The sequence below is a fragment of the Aspergillus versicolor genome (assembly GCF_001890125.1).
Source record: "Aspergillus versicolor CBS 583.65 unplaced genomic scaffold ASPVEscaffold_16, whole genome shotgun sequence".
Lineage (NCBI taxonomy): Eukaryota > Fungi > Ascomycota > Eurotiomycetes > Eurotiales > Aspergillaceae > Aspergillus > Aspergillus versicolor.
Window position 1 is genome coordinate 362305 of NW_024467539.1, and position 25629 is coordinate 387933.

Here is a 25629-nt window from a genome sequence, read left to right on the forward strand (position 1 = left end):
TATTTTGTAGATATCTGGTTGGGAAGGAACCAACAGCCGCACCTTCCTAAGCCTCAGCACATTCCCTTAAGGAAAGCGCTATGGACTTGGTCAGTCAGTTGTTCCTTCCTATTATGAGTATATAATCTCTTACTGTTAGCCTCGGTCTACATTCCCTACAGGATAAATGGCTTGAGTTAGCGCTTCTATCTCGACTGCCAGCACCTTTTCCGCCCCCATTCCACGCCAGGGCTCTCTGGCTGCCCAATCAGCACGATCAAGACAACTTAGCAGACAGACTCGTTATGACCAAGGCGTCCCGTCGGATATGGAAGCAGACGAAGGATCTCCTTAGCGGGGCAACCCCCACTCCAGCCATTTATAAGATCAGCCTCACGCCTCTTCCAACCAAGAACAACGTCAATCCGTCTCTCTCCTCCAAGGAGTGAACCCAAAATGTCCTCCCTTATCAAACACATCTCAGTCAGCCTTCTCTCTGTCATTCTCTTCCTCGGTGCCTTCTCCCGCTTTTCGCACGGCAAGTTCGTACCATGGTGGTACGCCTTTCAAACATACCATGCTCCAGACGATGGCTCGACCGTTGCCATTATTACACCATACATCGACCTGCTTATCGGCTTGGTCTTACTTTTTGGTAGGCAGAGCTTCAGGCTTGCCGCTGCGGCCATTAGTCTGTTCTTCTTTGTCATTGGGCTGGCTATGCAGGTGTCTGCTGGGAAGAATTATATGGGAGATGTTGCCCTTGTTGCAGTTGGGATTGCTGCTGTTTGGGGGGCGTCAACGACGTCTAAGGAGGCACAGTGGCCAGTTTTCAGCGGAGAGTTCTGGGTTGTATGTATCTCTGGTCTACTTCTCCAACTTGTTCGAGCATTGTATTGACGCCTTCTTTCAATTCCTTTTCTCCCTTTTTTTGTGCTGGTCTTTTTTTTCTCCATGCGAACATTCAATGAACCAAGAAACTGAAAGAGTGGCTCTATGATACAACACTTGGTGAATAGATTAAATAACAAACTCAACCCGTTCTGTACGATTATTGGGTACTCCCAAGACAGGAACTAGATATGATATCCGGTTCATTGCAGGCATTTCGAGCCTAGTATCTGGGCTCGCTCAAATAACCTTGTAAGTAGTGTACAGATTTGTCTATCATTGAGTGGTTGTTCTAATGTACAGTGTATTGGCGATGTCGGGACTCCATCCCTTGATATATAGTACAGATGCCATAGTGCTCAATCACGCCCACTCTCCCACGCGCCTAAACGGCCTAACGACCCGCGTCGCCTCCATCGTAACAATCGCACGCGCCGGGTTCACACCGGTAATCCTCGCCTCCACAACACTCAGAATATCAATATCGGACATCTCAGGCGGCGCTGTAATCGAGCATCGCACACCCAGCGAAGTAATCTGGCCCATGTGCACATTGTCGAACTGCGCCCCGGCCAGCAGCGTCTGGTTGAAGGGTCTGTGCACGATACACTCGAAGGTCTTCGGCAGCTCGCACTCGCCAAAGTAGAAGGCGCGGAAGAGCAGCATGCAAGCCCAGAACTGCTTGGAGGCCTGGTCGACACCGCGGATGCGGTTGCGTTTCCAGCGGGACTTCGAGATGTACTCTTCGACCGCCTCGCGGGTGAATGGGAGGACTGAGTGGTCTGTTTCTGCGTCAATGGGACGACCGTGCTGGTGCTCGAAGCGGAGCGCGGCTTCGATCTGGTAGTGGGCCATGAGGTCGGTGTAGCGGCGTAGGGGGCTGGTTGTTTTGGCGTATGCGTCGAGGCCGAGAGGGGCATGGGGGAGTGGATGGGATGATGAGACACCTCGAGGGGCGGCAAGTTGGAGGTACCCCTGGCCGCCGTATTCCGAGATGTTGTCCTTGGTTACGGGAGTGTATTCGGGGTGGTAGTAGGTTCCGTCATATACGGTTGGGATGTTGCGCTCTGCGCACCACTTGGCGGAGACCCAACAGGCGAGGTTCATGATTGTGGATATAAGGTCGTGTTTGGTCATGTCAAGAATTTCGTGGGGGTCTTTCTTTTGCGGGTATAGTTGGATAATCGGGTCGCCTAGCATGTAGCCAGCACTTTCTAGTAGGACGTCGTTTGGTTTCATGGGCACATTTCCAGCGCTGACTGAAACGCGAGTCTCCATTGATTGGGGTAATTCCATGGCGCCGTTCTTCCGGCGCTGTTCGCGGAATGCGAGCATTATTTTTCGTAGAGTGTGGAACGTGTCTTCGTCTTCAGGAGATGGGTTATCACGAAGGCCGGTACGCGCAGGTTGGTCCGTAATCTGCCCTCCGACAGTTAACGGTGCCATGGACTCTGATGGCTTAACCCCAAAGACACTGCGGAGCTTGTCGTGTGTGAGATAGATGACATTCCGGACAATGCCGTTGGTTACTTCTGTGTCCAAAAGCTCACCCTTGAGGTTCATCTTGGCGCTAAATGTCAATGAAGGTCGGCCAGGAGCCAAACTGAAGTGACTCTGTGTCAGACTTTTAGGCAGCATGGGATAGGTCCTTTCTGGAACGTAGACCGTTTGCATTCGAGATGCTGCATAGTCCATGATCGTGCCGTTGGCATCGATAAATGCAGATGGGTTAGCAACATGGACACGGATCCAGAATGTATCGTCCGACCCTGGAATCCGCTCGAGGGAGATACCGTCGTCAATCTCCTCCGCATCGACTGCGTCAACACAATACACGGGTAGCTTGCCCCAGTCTTTCCGCATTTTCTTCATCTTATCATGGAGTCCATGCTTCTCAAGCTTATCGCATTCTTGCTGAACCTCGCTCCACAAAGCATTAGAGTGAGGCCCATGTCCGGGAAGGCCCAAATCTTGATCCAAGACGCTCAAGTTCTCCCACGGCGTAAACACCCCGAGTTCCTGCAGTAGCAAAGCGGCTGTTCCCGCGTTTAGCTCGACACCGCTATACATGGCCGTTGAACGTAGGATGTGCGAACCAGCGGACCGTAGAGCAGCGGCGGACATTCTCCTTGGCGGAGTGCACCAAAGCTGCAGGAATCTGAGAATAAGTTTATCACTGCTGGTGAAAGCTTCGGTAAGCATTTCCCGATACGATGCGGGGTTGTTGTCCTGTCCAGGAAGAAAGCGATGTGACGACGGGCCTACATTACCCACCGTAGTCGGTGATCTGAATTTCCGGCTCTGTCGGATCAATCGCTGTGCTTTGACTACGAATCTTTGCACTGGATTATTTCTCAATTCTGTGGAATCTCCGGAGCCCGAAGATGTGGAGACGAGCAAGCGCTGGTGCTCGTGATACCAAGCCATGACCTTCTCTAGTACCGTTGAGAAGGGAAGAGGATATATGACATATTGGTTGGTGAAAAGGGTACTTCGGTCCTTATCGATTAAGAAGGGGAACTGGCGAGCTGCCTGGTGAACGGCGTAACGAATCACATCATTTAACTGGTCGGTCTCAATTTCTAGCGTCTTGCAAGAGAGCTCATCCAGGGACATTTGTAGTTGCTTCTCGTCGTCAGCAACTATGTCGTGAATGCTGTCGAAGCGAGTGGAATTGGCTAGGTACAGTTCATGGACCTGTGAAGCAAAACTGCCAACCATCTGGAGGAGATGAGCTCCCGCTTCCCGTGGTACTCCACCCTCGATCGCAGATTGCATCTCGGGCTGCAGCTCAGCGATGGTATCTGGAAAATGCCGAAGCAATGGGGCGACGTCGGCCACAGTTGCAAACCCTTTTACCACGAAGTCAATATCTTTCGAATTTGCGATGCGCCATTTCCCCTTGCTCGTGTAGAATTGTTGTTGCTTTTCGACGGACCGGACATATATATTAAATCTCAACACTTCATCAAGGCTGTGCTGCTATATTAGCAACGCCCGGCGTAATAAGATAGGGAGTACTGACGTCTTGAAAGCTACCAGGTCGCCTGGTTCCAGATAATCATGCATACCCTCTCCCGCGTCATCAACATCAAGAAATTCGGACATATCCTCCTCAGTCTGCCGGAGTATATCCTCTGTCGCATCGGTTTCTTGAGAGCCAAAGTTGATCATATTTCCAACCCATGGCGCCTGGTGCCCCGATGGGTTTACTATTTCGATGTGACGAACGGGGTCCAAGACATTCGGAGTAATATCCTGCCATTTCCGTAAATAAAGTCTGATATCCCTGTTCTCCTCAAACTCGTTCTTCAGTCGAATGTCCGCGATGGATTGCTGTGAAAGCAGACTGCTGTCTGCGTGTGCGTTCTGGAGAATGTTAGCGGGATACAATTGTCATAAATGGATACGAACCTCAGCATCATTACTTGCATGCCGCCGAGCTGTCACTGGCGAACTCAGTGCTGGTTTGTTCCATAGAGTTGAACGCGGACGAGCGCCGGCGGAGACCCGACGGCCGAACCTGGAAACACGGCCCAGATCGATCGCCCTACCGGAAGCCCGGGCTCTGGAAAGTATCAATGGCATGTCGCAGTATCCATCATACGACTGAGAGCAATCGTTTTTTGCAGACGTGAGCGGAGAAGGCTATGAGGCAAAGTCGCGACGCTGCAGCGATCAAAAAATGACAATATAACGGGCAGTAAATGGTTCACCGCCAAAGCGGTCTGGAAGTCATATGACATCACGTGTATGTAGTAAACAGTCTTGGCATTCGCAGCTCTACTCAGTCCTCCTCGTGAGTTTTTATCAAGATTATCATAATATCTTGCTGCGGTGTGCAACAATTTTATGGTTCATATCATGGCAATTGATACTGAAGAACTTAGCAGCCACCGTCAAGTATCCCTAAGAAAGCAACCGAACTCGTCACTCAAGGATAAGGACGAGGAGCCATTCATATCGCCCTGATCAACGGAGGACGTCCACTGAATTCGCCTAATATGCGGGACACTAGATCGCAATCGCTCTCGATTCTTCACGGAGGTCTTAGATTTCGGCTCGCGTGACAGGGTTTGAACTTTGAACCTATCGTGGCTTTGCGGTTGGGCCTCTGGAAGCCGCCAATCGAACCCCATTGGAAAGGCAGGGATGCAATCATGCTAGGTTCCTCTCGTCTTGTCTATCTCGGAATACGGCCATCTTCTAAAATCCGAACCACAGCACATACGTACTCACCTTGCAGGTCTCCCGGTTTCGCTCCCATCCCGCCCCCCTTATCTTGACTGTCTCCCGCTATGAAATAGCAATCGAGGGTATTGCTAGCATCATCCTCATCTTGCCGATATCGGGCATCCATCAGTTTCCCATAATTTGTGGGCTTCTGGAGCCCAATCCCGCGAGCAGACGGGGGAAGTGGATGGATCGACCTTCTACAGCCTGAGACCCTCGGTTGACAGCCACAATTCTCCACATGTGATGGACGGAGCCAACGCCAAAGGGGCTTCGCGCCTCCGCACTTCAACGCCGTCGTCGTTTATCTACTCGGAGTAGGTTCTAAATTCGACGGTGCAGGGATGCCCCTTTTTTTTCAAGCAAAAACAGGTTTCTCCCGTCGAGTCACAAAAAATCCTCTCCAGAGCAGCTACTGGTCGCAGGCTTGCAGCGAAACATTTCCAGGGCGTAGTCAACCCGAGCGACGGCTCGTAATCACGTCCAAATGAAGGCTGTCGAGTCAGCATCAGCACGTCAGAGCAGAGGTTGGCACTCTGGTGGTTCCGACTCGGTAGGATGCCACCATAACCTGCTTCCATTTTCGGTCAATGTTCCTGTATAGAGGTAAGCAGCCGGTGCGGAGGCTCATTCCCCGCATTGCATGGGCCTGCTCCCGTCTATGTCTCTACCCAATTCGCCAATTGATCCTTCTCAAGCCCCAGTGGTTCGACATCGCTTAGACAGCGGTTGGAACAGTAGCTCTCCATCCCTAGTATATGTAGCCGCCCTTTGCGGTCAAAATGCTCAAACCAAACCTATTGGCCGGAACCAGCTCAAGATAGGTGTACCGAAAGCCTACAAATGAAGTTATAACCTCGACATATCGTCAGAAACGTGTATATATTTGGCTTCCTTGACACGGTCAAACATGTCACATGCGGCTTAACAGCGCATGCCGACGATGGAGCAAGTTAGATATCAAGCACATCGAAGCAGAATGAGGACCTGTCGATCACCAAGCTAAATTGGCGTCTTTCCACATGCTCGGCCGAAACCATGTTTCCATCATCCATCATCCATCGCCTGAGACCATCGATCCTTCGGCATAAGTTTGTACCTTACTTAACCGCGAAGCGCAGTCGACTAGATAGCCACAAAGGCTTCGTTTTCCAATTCTGGGCAAAGGGGTTCCAGCTCTTACTAGGACCAATATGTACACTGCACCGTGAATTTGGTCGGTATCCCCCGAGAGCCCCCATCAGCTCCACCAACCCTCTAACCGAACGTCGATCGCGTCGATGACTCGCCTTATTGACACGACTGCGAGTTCACGAGCTTCATGAGTCGCCAGTTTCACCCAATCGGCCACTTTTTTTAGTCAATCTCCACCTCCGCGTTCTCGCTCCTTTCCAACGGCCATCCTGCGGAACTCGCTTCGCGTAGTCTGGATTCGGTGTGCACTGCGAAAATGATTCCTACAAATGGCACTCGCCTTTGTACCATGTGGCGTGGTTCGGTCAAATGCCGCTTCCTGGTCCCCTTGATCTCCACTCCACCCAGGGTCGATGTACGGTGTATATATGAGGCAGCGAGTACCCCGGGCTATATCCTGGTCACTAGTCGATTAAACAAGTGACGGCTTCATCGTTGCGATATATTACTTGGATCACGATGACCCGACATTTCAGCTGGCGTGCTAGCGCTGCAGTGGCCCTGGCCGTTACCCCGCTGGTTACTGCAGATATCTGCTCGACGCTCGAGGCACAAGGGATAGAGGTCGAGCGTCCGCTCGCAATCCAATATGGATCCGAACTGAACAACTACTGGTCAGTTGCTTGTGGTGACCTCCGTCCAACATGTATCGCATACCCGTCAAGCAGCCTGGAGGTGTCGGCAGCTGTCAAGGAGTTGCACAACACCGATGGCCTCTTTGCGGTCAAGTCGGGCGGCCACATGCCCAACAATGGCTTCGCCAGTATCCAGGATGGCCTGCTTATATCGACTAAGAATCTTGATCAGGTTGTCTACAACCCGGATGATCAAACCGCTCTCATTGGCCCTGGGCTGGATTGGCAGGATGCGCAACAGGGACTGGATGATGTCAATAGTGGTCGTGCAGTGGTAGGTGGCCGAATGGGTGAAGTAGGTGTCGGCGGCTACATGCTTGGAGGTACGTTAATTGCTCGTGGAAGTGGCAATGGCTGACATGAGCAGCTGGTTTGAGCTTCCTAAGCTCCCAGTATGGGTGGGCCGCGAACAATGTCGTCAACTTTGAGGTCGTTTTGGCGAACGGTACTGTTGTGAACGCTAACGAGGAGGAGCACACTGGTGAGCGGTTTTTGCCCTGATTATGGTCGGCTCTAACAAGACAGATCTCTTCGCCGCTCTCAAGGGAGGTGGAAACAACTTTGGCATCGTCACTTCCTACAAACTTAAAACGCACCCGATTTCAAAGGTCCGCCTCTCGCACCCTGTCGGTCTAGCAACTGCTGACATCTAATAGGTCTGGGGTGGAAACTACGTCTTCACTGCTGACAAGACACCCGATGTTCTGCAAGCCGTCCGCGACTTCACTGAATATTACCCTGACGACAAGGCGGCCGTTATCGTGACAGCCGACCACGCTGCCCTAATCGACACCTGGATCATGTTCCTGTTCTATGATGGCCCTGAGCCACCCAAGGGTGTCTTCGATAACTTCACAGCCCTGAATCCTCTCGACACCACAAAAACATGGGATTCATTCAACGATCTGGTGCGTCCCCTCAGATCTTCTTTGTAGGCTTGGCTAACTGGAACAGCTCAAAAACAACAACCTCTTTGTCTTGAAGTATGTACCTTAAATTCCAACATGAACACACTGAAACTAACTACTCAGGGGCCAACGATACGTAATCACCACCGAGACAACTCCCCTACCGGCCGCAGATGTAGGAGCGGAGGTTATGCAAACCCTGTATGACACCTGGTTCAACATCAGCAACACGGTTATCGACGTCCCGAACGTCATCGCCTCAATGGCTCTGCAACCGATGTCTCGCACCATCACCGAGAAGGCCAGAGCCAAAGGAGGGGTATGTATACCCGAAACCACACCCCCTTAGTACCTACCCAAACCCTCGTTAACCATTTGTTTCACAATAGGACCTGCTCAATTTCCCCCCCGGACAAGACTACCTAATCTTCGAATTCGACTTCTCCTACGCCGTCTCCGCAAGCGATAACAGGATCGACGCTGCGACCAAGAACCTTTACAGCGAAATGAACATCGCCATTTCCGATTTAATAGAGCAGGGCAAGCTGCCTGACGTCTATCGTCCGCTGTTCATGAACGATGCCTACCGCTCGCAGGACTACTGGGGCCGTATCGACCCTCAGTCCAGGGAGCTGGCGCTTAAAGCGAGGAAGGCATATGACCCGGAGAAGTTCTTCCAGACACGGACGAGTGGTGGATTTAGACTCGGATAGACTACTAATTTAATTAGTAATATATAGCCCGTCTCCGCTATTATAGGCGCAGGCGAACTCACATAATATAGCACTATATAATCAAGGGAATCGGAGATCTTCACACTCTCGGAGTGTAATCATATATTTTATACTATGTGTGATCATACTATACTATCCTATTACCCTGTAACATAAACAAAGTTAAATATTAAGACAGAGAAAGCAAAGCAGGAAAGGCAAGAAAGCAAGAAAGGGGCAATGAAAAGAGCGAAGAAACAAACAGGCCACGGCATTACCATTCTCGGGTGTAATTAACATCTTCCCTTCGTCCGTATCAGTAACAGTAGCGGTCTTCGCCATCCATCCTAATCATGCAGGGCCTCAAATCATATATGGAAGAAGCACCGCAAATGAGGAAGGAGACAAGGCAGAGGAGCTCAGACAGCTCACTCAATCTCCTTCCCCAGATTTGCATTTGAAGCCACCTTCTTCTGTCTCCAGAGACAAACACAGCAGATGGTCGTGAAGAAGAACATGATACTATGACAAAGTTAGCCCTATCCCCAGTAAAATACAAGAAAGAAATGGGAACATACCACATAGCAATACTCAACCCCCAAATACTCTTCGCCTCAACACAAACCCCCTTCGACATTCCAATCCAGCTCTTGTAGTCCACTGCGCCGCTGAGGTGGTCCAGGTAGGAACTAAGATGCGTCGCAAAGGTATACGCCGAGCTTCCGTCGTCTCTTGCAAACTTGCCCTTGAGGATGTCGCCGATCTCGCCACACTCCAGGTAAGAGAGCGGTTTCCCGATTACGACTGCGACAACAATCACGGCGATGAGCAGGAGAAAGTCTAGGATTCCGGCGGCGAGGAAGGGGAGAATGTCGTCGATGAAGAGGATTGAGGTTATGATTGTGTAGATGCAGGAAATGCAGGTCTGCAATCCTTTGTTAGCATTCTGATCTATATGAGGTGTTCTGTAACTGGGAACGTACAACGGTGATGGTACCGATGAAGATGTCAGGAGGCTTTGCGTCGTAGCGAACAATCTCGGCGATGAAGTTCGCTGTGAGGCCGATGATGGCGATGAGCGAGCATGCCTGGATAGCACGGGCGATAAGGAAGGTTGCCCCTAGGGCGCCGTAGCGAGGCATGTTGGCTGAAATAATAAATAAAAACAAATTGATATGGATGGCAAGGAAAGTCGTCTCTGACAGTGGTCGTGGTAGTGGTCGTGTGGATAATGCGAGTCCAACTGCCAGCAGAGGATGGTCTATATAGCAACTCTGGGGGATAGAAAGAGAAGTTGAAGGATCGTCGTCAAGTTGAGTCGTATCACAAAGGAGCGGCGCGTCACAGAGTCAAAAATAAGGAGATAAAGAAAAGAGAAGTGAAGGAGTGAAACCTCGCTATGCTATACGAAAGACTGTTGGTGGTGATTGAGATGATGAAACGGATTCTTTGAGCAGAAGACAATGCCCGACTTTATACTCAGCCAGAGTCTAGACTTCCAAAATAACCAGATCCAAGTTGAAGTCTAGACTTTGTCTCTGGATCCAAATAAAGACCTCCATTGCATGAATCATCCTGCAACGCCGATCCATGAAGCGCCTGGATTGCATTGAGACAGCCAAGATGAGGCTAGGTCGAGCCTCGTCCGGCTCCCTGGAGCTGGAAGCTGGGTAGCTCGAGTGGATCCGAGAGCGAGATACTATGGATAGCATCAAGAACCAGGTTAAGGTTCCTGGGGCGACAAAAGTACGGTGCATATTGGAAACGCTGGTGTCCAGTCCCCGCCGCAGCGCTTAACGACGAGCGCTCTCAGCCAACGCCCTTCAGCGCGTCTCCGGACTCTGACGCAGGGTCTGGCGCGTATTACTCCCTGCTCTTCACTTCTCTGCAAATCATTTTCTGCAGATTGAGTGTCTGTTTATAGCTGTGCTATGCTATGATTCTACGGGGAGCCGGTTGGGTCTATAACGTCTAGGCGTAAAAGCAAAAGTACAGCGCTTGAGCTCGAGCTGAGTCAGTTCCAGCTATCTATTTCCTCTTTTATACGGTGCAGAAACAAGTGGTCCATATCGTTCAATTCAAGCGCTGGAGTGCCTATTCCAGACTGTCTCTGGGGCAATTCCCTGTCGTTGTGTCGATCCCCAGACTAGGAGCAGTAAATATAACATCAAACGTCCTAGCTGAGTATAAATAACCCCTCGTAAACCAGGTAAATATAGCAGGTTATAGCACATAAGTATATAGCAGTAAACTCATAATCTAGCTAAAATTAGCCCTCATTGATCCCAAAAAGAAGACTTTCACGACTCACCATGCCAGCATGCCCTTCTCTCTGACCCTCGCAAAGCAGACCTTCGCCATATCCATTCACAGCCAAGCCAACTAGATCATCATATTCCTCAGTCGCTCCATATCGAAAGCATCGAGCGTCAATTACCCCGAGCTAACAGGCGGAATAATCGCAACCTCATCGCCAGCCCCAATCACCACCCCAGCATCACCACCATCAAGGTTCACATCGGCATCAACATACTCATCCCCCAAACTAACACTACAGCTGCTCAGGACCTTCTCCTTCATCCCTGGGTATCGTGCTTCCAGGGTATCGAAGAGGGCGGCCAGTGGCAACGGGGCGGGCAGGCGCTCGGTGTTTTTGCCTGTGTAGGTGGAGGCGGAGGAGAAGTAGTGGATTTGGAAGGACATTCTTTTCCTCTACTTTAGTACCCCTTTCCTGATGGAAAACGAGGTAGAGGGAGGTATAGGGAAGAATTTAGAGGAGAGGGGATTGACGTGGTCGAGGTTGAGGAAGGTTGAAGTGGGGATGGAGATGGGTGCGGGGATCTTATCTGAAGTTCCTACAGTACGCACAGTATCTACAAGTGCCACCATTTACTGTGCATAACTAAAGTGCGTATAACCATTATTTCAGAGACATCGTAGTTATCTGTTACATTCAAAGTCTATTCCTGTGCCAGCGCTCGGAACGCATTCACCAAATCCCGACGAAGATCCTCCCAGTTTTCCAGCCCAACGCTGACACGCAGCAGCCGGCGGTCCACCGACTTGTCAGTCATCGTGCGCCATTCGATCAACGACTCGACGCCTCCAAGGCTAGTCGCGTGCTGGAACAAGTCGAGTTTGCTTGGCAACTTGCGTGCGTAATCTTCTTCCTTCATTGTGATCGAGAAAACTGGCCCGAAGCCATTTGGCATCTGCTTTAGCAGCCATGGCTCGTCCGCCTTTTGCAGACTGGAGTGGAAGACCTCCTTGAGGGCTTTCTGTGTCACTTCCTCGTCGCTTCCAGAACTGGGGTTCTGCGCCTGCAGTGCGTTGTGGAGCCACGATACTAGGCTGGTTGCGTTTTGGCTCAGTCGTTGGACCCGGACCTCCAGAGTTCGCAAGCTCCGGACACCCAGCCAGCTCTCCATGTTGCCCATCACGCTTCCCAGGAATAGCCGGTCCTGGAACAACCGACGTGACCATTCTTTGTTTCTTGTAGCAAGGACTCCACAGAGAACGTCGCTGTGTCCACCGAAATACTTGGACCCAGAATGCATCACTATGTCAGCGCCCCATTGGAACGGATCTTGGAGAGGGGGCGGCGCAAAGGTCCCGTCTACTATAAGATAGGCTCCTCGCGAGTGTGCCTTCTTCGCAAACTCCTCAATATTAAAGGAGGTTCCTTCGGGATTGACCGGAGTTTCCAAGTGTATGACATCCCCGGCCTCCAACTGGTCAGCCGGGCAATTCAAATCCAGCTTCTGCATGCCAGTCAGGCGGCTGAACATGTCGATCACACCATGACATCCGTGATATCCGTTACCAATCGAAATCCGACGAGGATTAAGCAGGACAAGGGCCGCATGGAAGGCCGACAGGCCGGACGAGTAACTGATAGCTTCGCCGCCGAGGAGGGATGAGAGAATGGCTTCGAATCGAGTGGGATTGGGAGCTGATAGGCGGGAGTAGACGTGGGATGTTTTATCCGGTTCGTCATACTATTGGGCCCCAAAAGTCAGAGTCTTATCCGGCCAAAATCGAATAAAGATACTCACTCCACTGAGATCGGCTAACGGGATCAACTTGTCTGGGTCATCGGAGTAACGAAATGTGGTCGCGACATGGATCGGGGGCGCGACATCGGTAACCACGTTAAGAGTATCGTCGGCATGTAGAGAGCGCGTCGAGGCGCCAATTTCATCGTGTGGTAGCATTGCGGCGTTTGGAGAGCAGAACAGGGGATAGAGTAGAGGGGCGGGAGTTCATAAATGAGGAGGGGGGATACACGTGATTTGAGCGGGACAAGTGGAGCTTGCGTGACGAGTTGGAGATACCAGAACAACCCTCGGAGCAACCGTTGAATTTGAAATATCCTACAGCTAATCTACCGCCGCAGGGAACCCATTCTCGAGGGTTCACGGACCGACCCGGGCGCCGCCGATTGGAAGTTGAATCGGTCTGCATCCGTCAGTTTCTAGTCAATTCATCTTTCAAGAGTCAAACTCACCAGCCTCGGTGTCGAAGGCGATAGTAATATCATCGTGCTCACTAGGATAGTCTGGCATGTCAAGACAGACAAAATCTGATGAAGCATCATCATCGGTCTTTGGAAGCGCAAATTTGGCGTCAACAATGCGAACACCGTACTTCCCGGACCGGTTGAAGCCCTCCAGGGTATCGGTACCCTTCAGAACAAAGTTCAAGCACCTTCCGTGACTGAAGTCGTTCAGGAATGCCACCAGTTGGACCACCTTATCATGACGCACAATCTGAACCCTAGCCATACTTGACTCCCATTTCTTAGTGATGGGGACCACCATCCGGCGACGGGATATCATAAACGAGGAAGCAATACTGCAGCACCATTAGACTAAGCGCCAGAATATTGACGGGTTATAATATACGTACCTATCGAAGAGCACTGTGAACCCTGTAATGGCTTGCTGGAATTCATGTAGACCTAAAGCAAATCAGCATCGGGAAAGCCAAATGAATCGGACAACGTACCCTTGAGCGTCATGAAATCAAACCGCCGAACCATTGGCTTTGCCATGGATAACTGGAGAAAATCCGTCAATCGATCTTGCATGTCCGGTGGAATGAGGTTCTCTGCGGCTGAAACAGTCAAGTCTTGTTGAGCGGGCCTATACAGACTAAGGCCCGTCCGGTTGTTAACATCCAAGCCCAATTTCAGTTCGCCGGGTCCTATGACTTATTAGCAGACATATCATAGGCAGAAAGAGAATTACCCAGGTCTTACCAAGATTAATCCGATCCGTTACAGACCCCCAGTCCGATGCAACGAATGCCCGCAGGTGCTCAGAAAGGACTGTTGGGCCATATCCATGGTCAACGTAGTCAAGCTCTTGATCGATAACGCACACCGTTCCTGCAGGAAATTGCAGGTGCTGTTGCGGTGGCTGGCCGGTCGCCTTGTCGGACGGCTGTTCGATGGTATATGCTCGAATCGGGACGTCCGCGACCTTGAGCTCTCTTTGCTTCGGCAACATGGCCAAAAGCAAGGAGTGAAGCGTGGTCCGTTCGCGAACTTCCTGGAAAGTCATCAACATAGACCGGCTGCGACCGTCTTCCTTGACATTGAGGACTAGTGCCGGAGCTCCGTCTTCACCCCGTAGCAGACCAAAGAGCACCGGCGCTCCGTATCCCAGGATATGGCGTACACTACTCAGAGTTTTCACTTTGGGTGATGTCAACACCGTTATTCGGAAACCACGATGGGCGTTTCGAGTGCCGGTGCCTTCGGTCACAACTACTGAGCGCTCGAATAACCGGACACGGCACCGCTCAATAGATTCCGGCGGGAAAGCCTTCGGCGTCCCTGGGTCCATGTACTGGAACAACTTCAACGTGCATTCGAATATCACCGATTCGCCAGCTTCTGGCTGTAGACTGGCCTCCGTTTTCCGCGTGTAATTGACGATGTTCCAGAGCATTTTGAAATCATCCTCCTTAAACATGACGTCTAATTCGAAATTCCGCGGTAGTTTGACTCTCATAGAGTGTGTCCGAATCTGCCAATCAACATCATCCCATGTCGGTCCTTTCTTTTTGTCGGACTGAATCATCACATTGACCAGGTCACTCTGGCTAGTGATTGCCGCAAAAACATACCAATCCGCGCGGTCACGGATTATAGACAACGCACACGGCATGGAGAACTGTTGACTGTCGTCTTCACTTGAGCTCACAGATACTTCAACAAACATACTCCCAAAGCTAAAGTAGCGGCTGTTGTCGCCTAAAGGCATCATATGTACAAAGGTCGGCGCTTTTCCAGAGTTGTCCAGCAACATTGATCTTGAGGTTGCCCCTGAAAGGACTGCGGACACATCGGGTGCGAAAAAGGGATATCTCACCCATACGCTTATATCGGATTCAGTTCCAGGGGGTATAGCAGCGAGGATATTGTTTCGTTTTATCGATACGGTCAACGAGCGCAGGTGACTCAACACGGATTGATGCATCCCTAGAAGGTCCGACAGCTGTCTATCACCCGTTGTGCTGGCCACGGCCAGAATTGCATCAGTTCCCATTGTGCCATATCGGGTTACTTCCTGATGCTGAGGAACAATGTTCTCGCTGATCCACAGCGCCTTGAAGAGATCGATCACAGCCTGCTGTGCCATCTCCGGAGACGGGCGGGAGCCCGGCCTTGAGTTAGAGCCACGCGAGCGTGCGTATGCTTCCAGTCTTTTCTTTCCGCGCATGAACCACCATACCGCCGCCCTCACCCACTCGGTGAGTGACGTCTCCATCAAAGGCTTGACGTCCTCTGCGGCAAGTTGTATCTCCTGTTCATACCCTGCCACATACTGTTTGAATTCGGCATAAGCTACCTCGCCAAATTGGTTCGCAACTGACCGCAGTGAATATTTCGGTGGCTGTGGGCTTGTAGATGTAGTACGGCTATCCCGGCCTGACGGGCGAAGCTCATCGCTAGCAACGTCATTTGGCGCCAGTTGAGGTATTGAGGGTTGAGGTTTTGGGGGTGATAGGCTCTTCGTATTACCACCAGGCGCCAGGCCAGGAGGAAGCATGAGATCATCAGGGTTCGCAGAGCGGTTCATCGGGGGAGGGCTTGGAGCGTTTGGCGGACTTGGAGGAGACCTTGGTGGCGTACGGGCTGGACTCGGCGGAGCTGCAGCCTCTGTTTCAGATATCGGCGGCGTCTCGTATAATGAACTAGGGCTCTCTGGAGACTTCTCATTTTGTGGTGAGGTGGGTTCTTCGTATTTCTGTTGTAATGCACGACCCTCTTCAACTTCCATCTTCGCACGAATACGCTGAGCGACTGAATCCGCCCCGGGAGAAGCCCTGAAGGACAAGCGAGAACCAGTATCGCCGAGATTTAATGCCATCAAGAAATCTGCATCTTGCGTGTTCTTAACAAGCAGTGGTGGTCGGTTTTGCGGACTGCCGCCATCACCTGGCTTTAGGCTATCGTTAAAAGAAGTGTCTAGTCGAAGATGAGGGCTTCCAGCCTGCACGTTATCGGCATCATTCAGTCGACTCGAAGTCTGACTATGGCTACGAGTCCGATTAAATGAAATCTCAATGGTTGGTATCTCAGACTCGTCCCCGCCCTCTCCGATACATTCGGGAGCCCCATTGGCGAACTTAACCTTCAGCCCCTTGTTTTTCCGAATCTTAGGCGGCGGCGCGCTTGGGATGGTCGGAATTGGATAAGCGTCAGTAGACGGCGATGGGGTTGAGACGGGAGATGCATTTTGAGCGTCCCGCGAGGACTTCCATCGATGAGAAACATCCAGGCGAGGGGGGGCGGGTATCTCCCTCTGGGTATAGGACCCCGTGTAGCCAGCGTGAGATACAGACTTGGAACGAACAGGTGCCAAAAATGCCTCAACCTGCTGGTCCGCATTGTTCTTAGGTTTGTCTCTTGAAAACAATTTATCCCTCCAGTGGGGTTTCTTGGCCGCTGGCTTGGGTTCGGCATCCACAAATGAGAAAGGATCGTTGGCAGACATGGTGATAGATATTAGAAAAAGTGTAAATGTATTCCGCGAATCTTGTCGAAGCTACTATGGCGCATCGCAGAAGTGCCAGACGAGATAAGGCAGCAAGGCTCGGGGAGAGTACTTGTCCCTCTTGTGAACGTCCCCGCGCAGCAACACGAGGAAGCCTATCAACGCCCCAGACGAGACACTTCAATTTCGGTCGAAGCTATGACAAAATAAGGGTCAAGGACGAGAGGTTTGCGGATGACGATTGACGATCGAGGCAGTGTCACGTAACCGATGCCGACCAACAGGAGGAGGGGTGGGAAGAGCGGCAGGGAAAGGTACCACCTATCGAGATATCGACCCCTAGCGTTATCTGGGCGGAGCGGGAGGGTGGCTTCGACGAGGAGGGAGAGGGAAGGGGGGGCAGGACTAGCTAAAGTGAAGCACCGGGGCCGACGACTGTTCTTAACTTCTCGGAAGAAGTGAATTGTGCTCCTGCCACCAAGCGTGATTGCTTGCGCTGTCTGCTGTGGAGTCGGGGACGAGCGATCTACCGCGACCAATTATTCAATGACCATTCAGGAACAAGGACGCAGACGGGAAGTTTGCGAGTCGGGGCATTTGCACAACGTCAAGGGGCGAAGAGGGGTTTTAGGGAAGTACCTGGAAAGAGGCTAAGCAGTAGTTCGAGATAAACAAGACACCCCAGATTCACGAGGGACTGTCGACCGGAGTTGGTGTTGGCAGTGGGGATGCCCGATAGTACTAGGTTGGCTGGACAAAAAGCGCACAATAAAGAAAAGTGCCTGAGCTGAGCCAGCAGCTGTGCCCGGGCGATAAACAGCAGGTGCCCGAAATAAAAGAAACAGAAAAAGAAAGGATGAAGGAATGAGGGCGACGAGAGTCAAGGAAGATGGGAAGATCCCCAGGAAAGGTGGGCAGAGTGGAATGGATAACGGGGACGGCAAGCAAGCCCGTGCTGAAGCCTACGAACTTACGAAGCCACGAAACCCTCCCCCGACCGCGGTGCCGCCCAGGAATTCCTCAGCGCCACTGACCTCTCTGCCTCTGCCGTTCCTGACTGGCAACAGTCGTGGCTCCTTTCCACGATCGCAATGGCTTGATTCTGCCCGTGACCCTTTGTCCTCGCCTTAATCGTCTCAAACGCGCGTCTCGACTCCAGTCTGTTGCCCGTCACGTGCCCAGCACCATCCGTCAATTTCGACCCTCACGGGCTTTGTGATTTTCTTAAACCTAGATAGAATTGAGCGGAACTGGGTCGCTTATCGGCTGTGCTTCGCGATAATTGATGCAATTTCATATTGGGGTCTTCATTTCCCTGGACGTGGACGCTAAAACTATGGAATTGAAGCCTCGGGTGGCTGCCGGGAAGCGCTAAACGGTTTCGACTGCTGCACTGCAGTCTCGCCAACGGTCGAAACGGCGATTAGCTTTCCGTCCTACTCATTTCAATGGTTTGGTTTTGATAGTAACTGCACATATCGTTGCGGCCTACGTTTGAAGAAACTGCCTCAGACAACGGCAGAGAAACCCCATTGAACTTGATGGCTGCAAAACTGAAACCGGCTTGGGCTCGTGAGACCGACGAAATCAACAAAAGAAATGAAGCCCCTGTGCAGTGTTAGCGCCAAATCAGTGTTATCTTGGGAACAGATGAGGTTTGTTCTGGTCCAATAACCAGCAGGAGGAACCACCCCCACTGGCGCGCGCTGCCTGTGCGATCCATTGGTAGACGTGCAAAGGTTAAGCCCTCCCGTCATCCTGAAACTGAAACTGGTCGGTGCTCCGTCTCAAACAAGGCCGTCTCTGTTTGAGCACGAGCAACTGTGCAGTGGGCCTTTCTCACGCCCATCAAGCCTTGGCTCATGTGGGATTGGCGAGAGCCGAACCATTTCTCTTCCCCTTTTCGACCAGGTTCAGGAGGATGGCAGCGAAGGGCTGAAGGCTGTGCAGATGAATCCAAGACACCAAGACCTGCTCAAGAACGTGGATGCGCCACAACTCGCCCTATGACGGAGGGAGTTCAGCCACGGCCCACGGTGAGGGGGCAGCTAGGACAAAAGCGTAGGAAGACCCAAACGGGCGTCGTGCACTGAGAGAAACAGAGTGACGTATCAGAGACAAAGACGTATTTTCTTCATGGTTCGGGTCTTTAGGCGTCCCGGTCTAAAGCCGTGGCTCCAGGGTGAGTAGGAGGGATCCAGGTAGGGCATCAGGCATTCTAGTACCTGATCATCGCAAGAGCCAGCCTCGGAGTTGGGTATGGAAAGTCACTCTTTGTTCGAGACTCCGTTGATTGACGATATTGGCGATTTACGAGAAGAAGGTTAAGGTATGCTTATCGTTCATAATGGCAATGATAATCTTGCCATGACAAGTGCTTCGGCAATTAGCAATGGGGATGAGATAAAGCCAAGTGTAGCCAAAAGCACAGACAGCAGCGCTGTGACACCTGAAAGCAAAGAATGAGAGGTGGAATCATTGGATGGCATAGAGGAAGCGAGGGGCTTCGGCTTGCCTAATCCATCGATCCCGGTTACACTCTGGCGTCCAGCTGGAGAGTTATGCATCAGCAGCGGCTGTTTACTTTTTAGTCGACGCTTTTATAGGTGTGCGACAAACTCGGGCATTGTGTGTTTTGAAATATGCACAAGTGAATAAATCCATCACTCGAGGGTATGTTATTTTATGTTCTCCAATACTAATACACTGGGCGTCCGATGCAGTAATATCGCTCCTATCTTCAATTGTTTCGACTCGCAAGGCCCAACTCCAAGCAAAAATAAATGACGTGACATTCCTTTAGTTTCTTGACATTGTATTGAGCATTCCAGGTTCAAGTGAGGGGTTTGTACTTTGCAGAGAGTGGTTGGGTGGATATATATCGTGGACGCGCCCATTGTATAGCGGTTATAAATAGCACAGCCATTTTCGCAAGTACCAACCATATTTGGAGTAGATGATGGAAAGAGTGTTTTGCGACGAGCAGTTTGTATGCCCCGAAATGTTTTCTTAGGCAGGAAAGCCCAGATCTTTCAAGTGATAATGCTTATACCACGGAAACATGACCATTTGTTGTTTGCGATACGTATACCCGACGCCACGAAGGTTAATATCTCATCTTCGATATCAGGACTGGAATTGGTATCGAGCGCATGTTTTACTTATATAGCAGACTAGTAATATGCTCCGTTTAATCAACTTACCAGACCCCAGTCTACGTGGCTGAGCTGCTCGAGGGATCCTCCATCCACAAGCTAATTTCCTACTTGAGAAGTACTGGTCCATGCTTGGGCTCAAAAATTTCCCCCGGGTGAGAAATGATCCACGCCTCTGAAACAAGGGAGATCCCTTTATGTGATCGAATTATCAGGTCACCATCCAGAAAACCCTCACTTCATGGACCACCGAGTCCGATTGATCCGTAAACCAGCCTATTTTTCTGACAGCGTATGGTAGACCGGCCCTCAAGTTCAACACGGGTTTGAGTAACCTCCACGTCGGGTTGACAAATACTCGCATCGTAATACGCGGGGTAAGGTGACAGCTCAGTGCCAGTGCTCGCCGGTGATATTCAATGCGCTTTTGGGCCTGCTCGGCTGGCGAAACATGGCAGATAATACCACCAGCTTCAGCTATCGATTCCGAGACGGCGGATCCCTGGTGGCTCCTGAATAGCAGGTGCCATGCTCGATAAATGAGGAGACGAACTGCCGAAAGGAAGGATCAGCAGCACAATACAGAGTGGCTGGAGTAAGAAAACAGCCAACTCAAAGTCTGAGACACCAGGTGGATTTCAGCCAGCCGTGCTGCCCTGGCGGAGGCTCATACAAAATTAGGTGAAGTGGACAGTGGACATTGACAAAAGTTGGCTGGACTAGTGTTTCCAAGTTTAGAAGATCACCGCCCAGTCAACAGCAGCAAAGTGAGCAAACATGTTGGCGCAGCAGCCTCCGTCCAGTTTTCGGCTTTTCGCATTCCATCCTCTTCACCAAGTTTTTTTCTTCCCTTTCTCTTGACGAATAATGGTTCTCAGGCCCACAACTCCAGCGCGTCCACCTGTGACCTGACTTTGGCCTGATTCCGCGATTCCCTGTCACTGTTTACGATCCTTTCGCCGATCAGCCCTCTGCCTCCCCACCGTTTACCAGAACTGCGCCTCCCCTGCCCTGTCAGTCCCGGAGAATCGGTGGACTCACCACCTTTTTAGTATCGGCGTGGGTACTTGGAGCTGCTGGACGATTCTTTCACCTGCGGAGGCGGCTGCAATTTCTTTCCCAGCTGTTCGATTTCCCCTTCACCATCGCCCGAAGGGGTCCGCGGATACGAGCTTATCAGGCAACCACCGCAACCTGGATCATCGGATTTTGCAAGCACAACGTGGATTGAATTTTCGACACGGGGCTGGCCTCCCCGAGGGGGTCATCCCGTATATACAGAAAGGTCGCGATGGCGTTGGATCGCGGTGCGAGATGGCATGACGAACCCTGGTCTCCGCCTTTCTCTCAGCCGCCCCGATCAAAGCGACCTGGTCAACAACATCGAAAATGGCGAGATACTTTTCGATGGCGCCCCCGGAGATGCACCTCCGCCGGAGTTCGTATAGGATGGACTATAATGGTATTACTGGCATTCCTATCGTCGTCAACCTACGCTGTCTTGCTGGAATTTGAGAACTGTTTGGATATGGCTATCATCGATTCGGAGCAATTGCAGTTCATTCCACTCAATGTGTCGGCTACACTGAACATGACGAACTCTCTGTATCCGTTGGATATTATTGTTTACGGGAACGTAACTGGTACTGCTCCCGGTAATAGCTCCGAAACCAAGATTATCGACCTTGACGTCGCCAATAACAACTACTCGACCCTGAAAACCTCCATCCAAGTCGCCAGCTTCATTCCTTATTCCGAGCCCACGAGATTTTGTGATTCTGTTACCCAGGGGGAGTGTCCGCTGGGGCCTCAGTTCGATGGGAATGCGTGAGTTCTCCGAGACCGAAGCATGGTTTTTATTACCGTCTGAATACTCTTACTGACATGCCTCCTTGTAATTCTAGATCTGACCTCTCTACCCTACGGGCCTTCAAGGTTGAGCATGATATGGCCTCGTCCTACCACTTCTCTACATTGCACACAACGTTCACAATCATATCTGGCGATGCGGCTGCTGATCACCTCGGGTGTATATCCGTCGATATTACACCGGACCTAGGCTTCAGTATAAAGAACGCCCTCGCTTTTGTGCCTCTCGCCGTTCTGATCTTGGTGGGATTGGCCACGATATCCGCTGCCATATACAGCCCATGGGGTACTACAGACCCATTTCGCTGGACCAGCAATTACGGCCGCGATGAAGACGTTCTGCGACTTGTGACCCCAGGTTTCGGAGATTGTCTTCAGTACATACAATTCATTGTTCTAACAGGGGCGTTGTCACTGGACTTTCCTGGATATTACCAGCCGGTGGTCAGCCAGGCTTCATGGTCATCCCTCATGTTCAACCAGAGCTTCTTTGGAACCGAACACAACCCGGTCGTCGACGGGATTTACGCGGTCAACGGTACCCGTGGCTTGGACCGAATGGAGAAGCTTGTCGGTATGGATGGGCCCCGCGATGTATGGCCTGCAATGATGGTCTGGCTGCTTGCGATTTTGGGAATCATCACATTCCTAATTCAATTTGCTTTCGCCTTCCGCTGGCTCTACCGCGAGCTTGCCAGAATTCCCGAAGAGGATCTCCGCGCCAAAAATATGCCGTTCACTGTCGGCAATGTCATTCGAATTGTCTATAATTTCTTTCTTTTGCCACTAATATCCCTGTCTTTCTACCAACTAATTATTGCCGGTGAGGCGCCCGCCTATTGCGTGGGTCTAGCAGGGTTGGTCATTTTCATATTAATATGCTTTTCGATTTGGACTGTCCGGTTCATAATTACTACCCGCCCGAGATCCTACCTCTTCGATGACCTACCCACCGTGCTTTTGTACGGCCCTTTATACAACACTTTCTCGGACGATGCGGCGGCGTACGCCGTGATCCCGATCTTCATATCATTTGCACGCGGCATCGCGATTGGCGCAGTTCAAGCGTCAGGAATAGCCCAGATTGTTCTTCTGGCAATTTGCGAAGTTGTTTCGGTCTTAACAATTATAGCATTCCGACCATTCCCTTCTCCATCATCTATGAACCTTCACCATATTTGCTTCTCCTTTGTCCGGTTCCTGGCAATTCTCCTGAGCGTTGTCTTTGTCCCGTCCCTTGGCATATCGCAGGCCGCCAAGTCCTGGATTGGCTATGTTATTCTCTTGCTCCATGGTCTAGTTCTGGTTTTTGGATTTTTCCTTAATGCGTTGCAGACCTTGATTGAAGTGATTGCCCGACTGCTAGGTGCCGGAGGCAATGAGGCCGGTGTTACCCGTGGAGGCCTTGTAAAGGTTTGTGGATACCCAGATTGACTTTTGTTATCTTTTGTCACGCAGCTAACTGAGTACGCAGGTCTTTGGTATGCGCCAATTGTCACGGCGTCTTCCGAGGCGTGATGTTGTTACACGACAAAGCATGGCTTCCGATGCCGCAATTTTAGCACAGGCAGATGACCGACTTTCGTCTCAATTCGAGGGGTCTCGGCCTAGAAGCTTGTCTGGTAGCTCGGCCCTACTGCTCAACCGAGCGACAGCAAATGAAAGCAAGGGCAGCGCGATTTATGAATCCGGTGAAAGGTCCCACAGTCGTGCTAATAGCGCCGGCTTATATACACCCACTACAGCGGGAGGCTTCCCGGGCTCTGGATATCACACAGCGGGAAGCAACTCTCCAAAGATCGGCCCTGTCTTTGCGATGCAACCACACGACCCTTATTATCGGCCACCGAGACCTCGTAAACGGGGTGAACGGGCCTTCTCGGACGATTCTGGTAGAAGGGGCTCTTCTACCCTCTACCGAGATGTCAGCTTTGCTGACATGGATGACGATGCTGCCGAAGGTCCTTCAGTATCTAGACGAGGCACTCCTACTCCGGCTTATATTCCTGCGCCCAAAGATGACCTGGAGTATGATGAGCCGCCACGCAAGCGCAAAGATTACGCAGTGCGAGAAGTAGATTTCTACTACCGAGTCCGAGGTCCTCCACTGTCACACACGGGAACTCGAAAGCTCAAGACTGGACCTGCAGATCCTACAGGACCTGTCTCGTCCGCCACTGGGTTCTTCCGCAATCTATTGAATGGGAAAACGAAGGATAAAGGCAAAGGATTCGAAGTGGTTCGCAGTAGCAGAGCTCCCCCGCCTGGTATTATTCCCGAGAGAGAAGACGTCCATGAGCCGTACTCGGACGATCCTGCCAACCAGAATAATGCAAACCGCGATCGTTCCGCTCCGGAGGCCAACAACCCTCACGAATCAGATCACAATAGCGATGATAACCCCCGAGAATCCGCTATTAACTTGCCGCTCATAGATGCGGGCGGAACCATTGAGCTCCCGAGTCGTATGGGCTCCCGCCGTGGAACCCAGCCTCCACCATTGCGGCCAAAGACGCCGTCAAAGTCGAGCAAGAGGCCAGCTTCGCGAGGTCCAGACGAGCTTGAAAACGAGGCACGCGACGATTCTTCGCTTCGCGCCGCCCAAACTTCTAGCGCAGCTCGGCTACCATTCAGCGCAGCGAGTTCACCGTCTCGGGATAGGAACTACTCGCTTGCTTCCACTACTGCATCCGCATCGTCCGGCCACGACCGAACCGCGCAAACTCGAGCCGAGCGCCCATCCAGCGTCGGTTATGTTGCCCAGTATCGCACCCAGGATAAAATCCATTCTCCGCATTCCGAACAGCCGTCGTTCAACGAAAGCGCCGCCGAGCTTGTGGATGAGTCGCATAGTGAAAAGAGTCACACATAAATCTAAAGCCCTCCTCCTCGCCTTCTCCTTACGACTACACAATGATACGCACATCAGGTATTTATTTTTGATATGTATGTTGGTGTAGCAGCGTATCGGATTTCTATATCTGTGTTTATATCCATATGACGAATCTCCTTATTATTGTCTTTTTACTCAAAAGAAGCGATATCTTGGTACCATCTATCTATAATCGTCGCCTCATGTCGGTCCTTCGTTCCGATGGCGTTCACTTTTAGTTGTGCTTAGTTCTTGAGAGAAAAGCTCATCCTGTGTATATTTTGGAAGCTGCCTTTCGTGTATTGATTTTCCAGAAATACAATCTTTCTAATATCTGTTTAAACCATTTCCAAGTTCAAGCAATCCTGAAGTAGTTATGGATATCGTAGTGAGGCTGCGGCTCTTTTGAGTGACGTCTCGGGCCCGTTTTCTTAGTCATCAAAACAAATGCCCCGATTCCGTCGGCTTCGGGGTCAGTCGCAAATGATCATACTTCCTGCTTGGGTCTTCTGATCTTTGCGCCTACAGGGCTACTCAACGTTTTATGCAGTGCATACTGTATCATCAATAGATTTATGAATTGTCTAGTTACTGCCCTTCAACAAATTTCGCCTCAGCGCTGGTAGCTCGTTGGTCTGTTGTCGAGCCTGACGCCCCGCGGCAAATTCTCGGGCACGGTGCGGTGGCGGTGATAAGGCCAGGCACACTTGTTGCAGGCTCAATCAACACTGGAATTCAGCCTTCTCACCCTCAAATTGATCCCGCCATATTTTCCCGTTTTCTCCGTTTTTCCCTCGTGCAACGTTTCGTATTAGTATCCCAGTGCGGTGTTGGTCTTGCGGTCGCTGGGTGACCGTCACGAGACTATCCCGCCTGTTGACACTGACCTCTCGAGTTCCGACAAGAAGTTAACGACATTTCCCCAATTATTCTTATCTTTCTCATCTTTAGCCCCCGGTGCGGTACCAATATCCTCTACCTGCGTTTTAATCCTCTCCTATCCTTACGTTGCGCGAGTCCTCGTTATCGGGGCTCCCTATACGGTATTCCTTCGCTCCCATCCTGGAATCGTCGCGCCACCCATCCCATGACCGCCCCTTGTGCAAACGACGGAGATTGGTCTCCTCTCCAACATTAAGAAACAAGATACACTCGAATCAACCTTTATAAATTC

General features: G+C 51.2%; 6 protein-coding genes across 6 annotated transcripts; 3 read left to right on the forward strand and 3 right to left on the reverse strand.

Moving 5' to 3' along the window:
* Window positions 1–50: 50 nt before the first annotated feature.
* ASPVEDRAFT_404142 (uncharacterized protein) lies at window positions 51–1031 on the forward strand. Its single transcript, XM_040812151.1, has one exon. It carries the CDS (start codon window positions 436–438, stop codon window positions 877–879), a length of 444 nt encoding a protein of 147 aa, XP_040674378.1. The 5' UTR covers window positions 51–435; the 3' UTR covers window positions 880–1031.
* On the reverse strand, window positions 915–4534 carry ASPVEDRAFT_180095 (exoribonuclease II). The gene is made up of 3 exons (XM_040808854.1): window positions 4285–4534; window positions 3896–4239; window positions 915–3844 (listed from the first exon to the last, which is right to left on the reverse strand). Exons 1-3 carry the CDS (start codon window positions 4456–4458, stop codon window positions 1234–1236), a joined length of 3129 nt encoding a protein of 1042 aa, XP_040674379.1. The 5' UTR covers window positions 4459–4534; the 3' UTR covers window positions 915–1233.
* Window positions 4535–6756: 2222 nt separating this feature from the next.
* On the forward strand, window positions 6757–8553 carry ASPVEDRAFT_57649 (FAD-binding oxidoreductase; the record flags this gene model as incomplete). The annotated part of the gene is made up of 7 exons (XM_040815363.1): window positions 6757–7255; window positions 7300–7413; window positions 7458–7540; window positions 7589–7840; window positions 7887–7915; window positions 7964–8159; window positions 8230–8553. 7 exons carry the CDS (start codon window positions 6757–6759, stop codon window positions 8551–8553), a joined length of 1497 nt encoding a protein of 498 aa, XP_040674380.1.
* A 428-nt stretch (window positions 8554–8981) lies between these two features.
* On the reverse strand, window positions 8982–9695 carry ASPVEDRAFT_57650 (uncharacterized protein; the record flags this gene model as incomplete). Its single annotated transcript, XM_040815364.1, has 3 exons — window positions 8982–9075; window positions 9132–9478; window positions 9537–9695. 3 exons carry the CDS (start codon window positions 9693–9695, stop codon window positions 8982–8984), a joined length of 600 nt encoding a protein of 199 aa, XP_040674381.1.
* A 1291-nt stretch (window positions 9696–10986) lies between these two features.
* ASPVEDRAFT_57651 (uncharacterized protein) lies at window positions 10987–16559 on the reverse strand (the record flags this gene model as incomplete). The annotated part of the gene is made up of 7 exons (XM_040815365.1): window positions 10987–11265; window positions 11547–12551; window positions 12609–12640; window positions 13061–13407; window positions 13462–13513; window positions 13561–13758; window positions 13814–16559. 7 exons carry the CDS (start codon window positions 16557–16559, stop codon window positions 10987–10989), a joined length of 4659 nt encoding a protein of 1552 aa, XP_040674382.1.
* A 4446-nt stretch (window positions 16560–21005) lies between these two features.
* Window positions 21006–24455, forward strand: ASPVEDRAFT_144512 (uncharacterized protein; the record flags this gene model as incomplete). The annotated part of the gene is made up of 3 exons (XM_040807992.1): window positions 21006–21541; window positions 21619–22996; window positions 23058–24455. 3 exons carry the CDS (start codon window positions 21006–21008, stop codon window positions 24453–24455), a joined length of 3312 nt encoding a protein of 1103 aa, XP_040674383.1.
* Window positions 24456–25629: the final 1174 nt, after the last annotated feature.

Bases quoted from the DNA above. Each gene is read 5' to 3' on its own strand.
- ASPVEDRAFT_180095 (XM_040808854.1), bottom strand. From the start codon at position 4,458: ATGCCATTGATACTTTCCAGAGCCCGGGCTTCCGGTAGGGCGATCGAT. The intron at 4,240-4,284 runs GTTCGTATCCAT...AACATTCTCCAG, and splicing joins ATGCAAGTAATGATGCTGAG to AACGCACACGCAGACAGCAG. The intron at 3,845-3,895 runs GTCAGTACTCCC...ATAGCAGCACAG, and splicing joins GACCTGGTAGCTTTCAAGAC to CCTTGATGAAGTGTTGAGAT.
- ASPVEDRAFT_404142 (XM_040812151.1), top strand. From the start codon at position 436: ATGTCCTCCCTTATCAAACACATCTCAGTCAGCCTTCTCTCTGTCATT.